Genomic DNA, 6,000 nt, shown 5'->3' on the forward strand with positions numbered 1-6,000 from the left:
CATTGGAGGTCCTCAGCTTTTAATTGCTTTCATAGTTGGAAACTTATCTGCTGGTTTTGACTGGGAAAAATACATTATTACTATATCTGACTGCATATGTGCGTAGGTAATGTCACTTTGTCAGCTATAGTAAATGATGTCAGCTAGTTAGTTTTAACACATTTGATTGATATTTAGAGTTAATGGAGGGGTGGGGAAAAATACCAAGCTTTGGCTTCGTTTCAGGCATATGGTTCGTATGCTTTTATATGTTTTTTTGCTTCTTTTTGGTGTGTTACAATGCACTTGTTGTGTCTTTATATATTGCTTTTTGTTCGCAAGTGAAAGAAAGAAAGAAAGAAAGAAAGAAAGATTAGGGGTAACTGCAGTGAATCGTACACAACCCCATTTAGCCAGTTAGATTTTAAGATGTGTGTTTTTCTCTCAGTTTCTGTTTGTTCAGCCAGGCTTTAGTTTTCCATTGTCGGCTTCTTGTTTTGTCTCATTAACTCTCATGTCATTCCAGACTCTGCCACTCCCTCCGGCTCTGCATTAACCTGCTGAGTCCTTTCATCTGGCCTGCCCCACCCCGATACTCACCTGCTCCCCTACAGCTAATCAGCCCCTCGGTATGGTTCACCGCTTCATGTCCTCAGTTCTTTGCCTGATTGTGTTCTGTCATTCTGATCCCGTGGATCCTGTCGATCCTGTCTGGCTGGCCCTACTGGATTGGCTTCCTACGCTGACTGACTACCTGGTTTAAGCTCCGCTTATTAAATCCTGACCCTGAACTGTTTTCTGTGTCGTGCTATTGGGATCTTGCCAGCCACTGTGTGAAACCTGACATTCTCAGCCCTCCATCCTAACTAAAACTGGTTTTCTCACCCAGAAACTGGTGTTCTGACCAGCAGCATCTCTCTGTGGCATGTGGGCACAAACACCTACTGCCTACCATCCACTAAAAGACTTTGAGGAGACTAAAGTCTGACACCATCTCACATCTGAAGACAGCCATTTAACGTTTAATATTAAAGACTGTTACACATTGCATTACTACAACTAGATTTGTTGTTTCTGTTCTGCCGTACATACAGATGAATGGCGGCAGAACCAGGAGGTCCTAGTTTATCTGCCAGTAAAACTCCTGATGGATGACACTCTTCAGAAGGGATGAAAATGTGTCACCTCTCCCACTTTAGCGCGGCGCCATAGCAAATATACACCCCACTGGCTCTGGTCGTTGACAATGTGCACACTATTCAACTTTCCTACCGAGACATAAAACTCACATTTGATTTTGTCGGAATGTCAAGACCGGAAAAAGACTGACTCGGACTGAGTTTCCCGACCACCTTACACCAAACGATTGAGACGATGGGAGCGCATCGTAACGCTAGCGAGACTCTCCTGATTTCATTCCGATGTTGGAAATTTGTCTGCGACAGTGGAATTGGTTAAAAAGTTGTTTGGTGTAAGGGTGGCATAAGACAGAAAGCCCTGAGGAGAGTGGTGAGGTCAGCAGGGAGGACTATTGGGACCTCTATTGTTCTCCCTGCTGCCATAACACGAGGGTTAAAGGTAGGAGATACCACAGACTGCACTGCAGCACGACAAGACTCAAAAACAGCTTTTACCCAGCTACTATCTACTAAACTCAAACACCCCTAAACTATGCTTTAGCCTACTATGCACATGTACAATACTATTTACAATACATCACATAGTCGCACAGACAAACATTCTGCTGGAAGTGGTTTATTCTGTTTTTTTCTTCATAGAAGCCATGCTTCCGTTGATGCTTTACATTTCTGTGTTGTGCTGAATGACAATAAAAGGAATCTTGAATCTTGGATCTTGTTTACAGTACGAAATAATACAGTATGAAAATAGCAAGGAAATTGAGAATTTTGTTTACTTGTCTTCTACACCCGTAATCGTCTAATTGTTCATCGTTTGACCACTGATGGGGATTTTAGCCCCCATTATGGGAGGGGATGGTTTTTACACGTAATCCACTTATGGAAAAGACCGTTTCCAACTTGAAATATTTATTCTGTGTTTTTTTTTCCTTTTTCTGGCCTGGATGTTACAAGCATAGCACAAAACCACTTTAACGAATAAGAAAACTATTTGACTGACAAAGGGGGGGTGTACCTAATTTTTATGTACTGTATCTATACAGTATATACATTTATATTTTCATTTTTATTTTTTTAAATACACACTTGTAATGTAATGTAATCTAATTACAAACAGAGTTAATTCTTATTAGACAATCTATATAGATTGTGACATTTAGACATGACCAGTAAAGAAGTAATTCTGTAATTCAGAAGACATTACAGTGCCATACGCTACCTGTTACAGTTGCCTAGGTAACATTAGCCTTATACCGTTTCCTGTATATTACATGTTTGTCTGTTTATTTTGCCGTGTGGGAGATCCTTTGTGTTGTTTTGAGCTGTAATGAAACTGTGAGGTTTTTCTGAAAAGGCCACCAAGATAAGATCCTGTCCCCATCCGGGACGGAGCCGCCAAGCCGGCATCAATAATTCATATCTTGACCATTACGAGATATGAATTACGAGCTTGGGAATGCCTGATCTGCTAGCAACGGGATGTAGAAAGATACATTTGATAGATGGATGGCTATCCTAACACTTCCTCATCTTTGCAGCCTGCTCTGGTGAAATGTCATGAAATGAGCGTTTGAATGCAAAAATGGGAGAAAGCAGCTGTTTGATTTGTACTGTTGACCACAGAGCAGCTTTGCCAGCAGTTGTTTACGTGCCTTGTTAAACGGAATCTCATCCCTTGTTGTGGGAAAATAAAGCATATATGAGTCACTACACGGGCTGAGATTTTCCCAGTCGTGATCCATCCTTCACTCTGCGATTACCAGCTTCTTTGACTACTCGGCGACTGCTGCTCAACACAGAGCGTCTGTCCCACCTTCGCTTCACCAAGGCGAAATTTGATTATGTAATGACCGCAAAGGTGAAAGCAGCATGCTGATGAACAATCTTAGCAGGGGAACAATCAGAGGCAATGTTTCCTCTAGGCACTGTGGATCGTTGCAGAACAGTTAAAGTCAAATAAGGCCATATGGTTTCAGGGATTGTGCCAATTATCCCCAAACAAGACTAAGAGTCTGATACATTGCATGCACTATGCATGTCTCTGAGTCTCTGAGAGGCTGTACTAAATGCTAATGATAGCACAACAACATGCTCACAATGACAATGCTAACAGGCTGAAGATAATATATAAAGTGTTTATATAAAGTATTACATAATTTAAAACAACTCTTCACATCCGCCTTGGTCAGGAACGCTTTTGGCGCCTTTTTCCAACATGCAGGGTAGGGTTAGGTTAATGCAGAAAAACAGCATAGTTTCAAAAACTACGATTCCATTGGAGTTTTTTTTTTTTTTATCAGAATCATTTGGAATATTTGGTTTTGAATCTGACCTTCTATTCCAAATTTAACATAGACAAGTTTTTGTTTCCATAGCAGCCACCGTACTTCCGGCACTTGTTGCTTTTGCAGCCAGGGTGCTCAGCAAGCGGAGCTCTAGTGTGGTTTTATTTCTACGTTGATAAACTGTAAACACCCAATGAGTGAAAATAAAATGTTTAAGTAAGTCAATGGTGACTGTTGGTTTCTCACAGGACATGAACAGCGGTCTCCTGGGTAAGAGTCCTGAGTTTGTTAGTCCCATCCATCAACCCCGACCTCCTCCCTATGCAAACTTTGCCGCTGTTTAACCCTGTTTTTCACTTTTTCTATTATGTCATCTTAGCTTAGCGGTTAAAGCCTAATGCGTCTCATTCGGACGCTAAAGCGTCCCTCGTGTGTCAGTATCAGACGTTGAGATCCACTGAACATGTTGGTCTTAGCATACTACATTGTGTTATTTAGCATTAAACACAAAGTACAACTGAGGCTGATGGGAATGTCATCCCTTTTGCAAATATTTGGTCATAAACCAAAGTATTGGGCAATCATTGACCTGATTATGGCACTAAAAATGAAGGGATACCCTTACAGGTTATTGGGGTACATCTTCTGGGGAACCATGAATCCATCCATCCATCCATCCTTCCATCCATCCATCTTCATCGACTTATCCGGTATCGGGTCTGAGGGACAGCAGCTCCAGCAGGGGACCCCAAACTTCCCTTTCCCGAGCCACATCAACCTGCTCCGACTGGTGGATCCCGAGGCGTTCCCAGGCCAGGTTGGAGATATAATCCCACTACCTAGTCCTGGGTCTGCATGGATGGATCTTATCCAATAGTAGAGATATTTTCGATAACGCGTGAGCAAACTGTCTAAAAGCTGAACTGTGGCCACATAGGGATTTCAAATCTCTTTAAAGCTGCTTGTCAACACCCATACACCAACCATGGTGAGAACCATTTCTCTGCTTAGTCCTCAACAAGATAACACCTTCTGGTCAAAATGAAATCCCTCTTTGAGTGTCCACCGCTCAGAACAACGCTATCAAATTTTGCGAGACCGCCTATGGCTCCATAAGCTGCTCCCAAACAGCCAGTCCTCAGAGGAGCTGCAACCAGGGCCAGGGAACAGCATCTTGGGTGGGCTCAGCGCCAAACGCTGGGCGTACGGCCCGTCCTGGAGCCTCGGTGGCCACTCACTGGTATATTGCCATTTCAGTGAGAAGAAAGAAAGTGGAGAGTGGTGGGGGTGGAGAGATAAAGAAAGGGATGAAGCTGCTTAATAGAACAATATAATAGAAAGAATTCATAACCCTGTTAAACAAAATAATAAATGAAAAAACGAAAATGTAAAACGAAAACACACACACCAATAATTACTGAGCAAGCTGTGTTGCTGACAGTGTAGAACCACCAGACCACGACACCAGCAAACACACACACACACACACACACACACACACACACACACACACACAAACACACACACTAATGGCTGTGAAGGGGATAGTTAGCATGTCTGTGCACCCTCACAAAAACAGCCACACATAGGAGTGTTTTATGCGTTTATGGTCCAGACTGAGTCCAGAGTCCGGTCTGTTAGGGCGGATTGGACCTGCAAATTGGGAGCTTTCAGGTGTGTCCTGCCAGGCCTTTGTCATCATATCGGGACCAAATTCTCTCAGACTTGTTGGGACTGAAGCACCAATGTGGCCCCCTTTCCCCCACCCGAATCACAGCATCTTACAAGCATTAGGGCAACTGCAGCTGCATGCAGGCTGCACCAGACCGGGGTCGGCTGGGGGGTTTCTTACCTGGATTGCCGCAGTCCGCGCACGTTTCGTTGCCCGGTCTCGCAAGCACGTCCTGCAGGAGCCGGTTGTTCCCCTCCGGTTCCAGTGCCATGGTGACTCTATCCGTCCAGCCTCGCCGCGGTGGGAAGAAGCGTGTCCCAGAACATCAGACACACAGACGGACGCCTCGATCACCTGTCTGTCCCCTCCGGTCTGAGGTGGAGAGGGAGAGACTGAACGAGCCGGTGCCGGTCTCTCTCTCTCTATGCCTAGACTACATGACCATCTCCTCCTCCCTTCTGTCTTCTCCACCCTCCCCTTTTCATATGTTATGAAAGTGAGACATCCAGCGGTGGACTCCCAGAACACATTTCATTATTTAACAACCGGTCTACAGGCCGGCCCAGCTAACCATTTTTGGTTCCCTGAACGTTCCGGGAACGTTCGTTTTTGGTTGCGGGAACGTTCCCTGAAGGTTTTTTTTTGTTTTATTTTGGTTGTATCGCGGTTGTCTGTTGGTTAATTAGAAGGTTTTATAACGTTCCGGGAACGTTCGTTTTTAGTTCTCTGAACGTTCCCTTAGCGTTGCAAGCTTTAGAGAACGTTAGGGAAACGTTCCCTTAGCGTTGCAAGCTTTAGAGAACGTTAGGGGAACGTTCCCTTGGCGTTGCAACCTTTAGAGAACGTTAGGGAAACGTTCCCTTAGCGTTGCAAGCTTTAGAGAACGTTAGGTGAACGTTCGCTTAAGGTTAGTTTTTGGTTTGGT

At 44.1% G+C, this 6,000-nt stretch overlaps 1 protein-coding gene across 2 annotated transcripts in view; it reads right to left on the reverse strand.

Annotated features, from left to right (window-relative positions):
• LOC117936860 (arf-GAP with dual PH domain-containing protein 1) overlaps nucleotides 1–5,499 on the reverse strand; it is a 33,335-nt gene extending 27,836 nt beyond the window's left edge. The window contains exon 1 of one of the 2 annotated variants that reach the window (XM_034860303.1): nucleotides 5,256–5,499. In XM_034860303.1, the coding sequence (XP_034716194.1) occupies nucleotides 5,256–5,346 (91 nt within the window). In that variant the 5' untranslated portion in view covers nucleotides 5,347–5,499. The remainder of the gene's footprint in view (nucleotides 1–5,255) is intronic. The other variant, XM_034860304.1, reaches the window with a different exon arrangement.
• Nucleotides 5,500–6,000: the final 501 nt, after the last annotated feature.

This window comes from Etheostoma cragini, chromosome 21 (genome assembly GCF_013103735.1).
Source record: "Etheostoma cragini isolate CJK2018 chromosome 21, CSU_Ecrag_1.0, whole genome shotgun sequence".
In the NCBI taxonomy this organism is placed as follows: Eukaryota; Metazoa; Chordata; class Actinopteri; order Perciformes; family Percidae; genus Etheostoma; species Etheostoma cragini.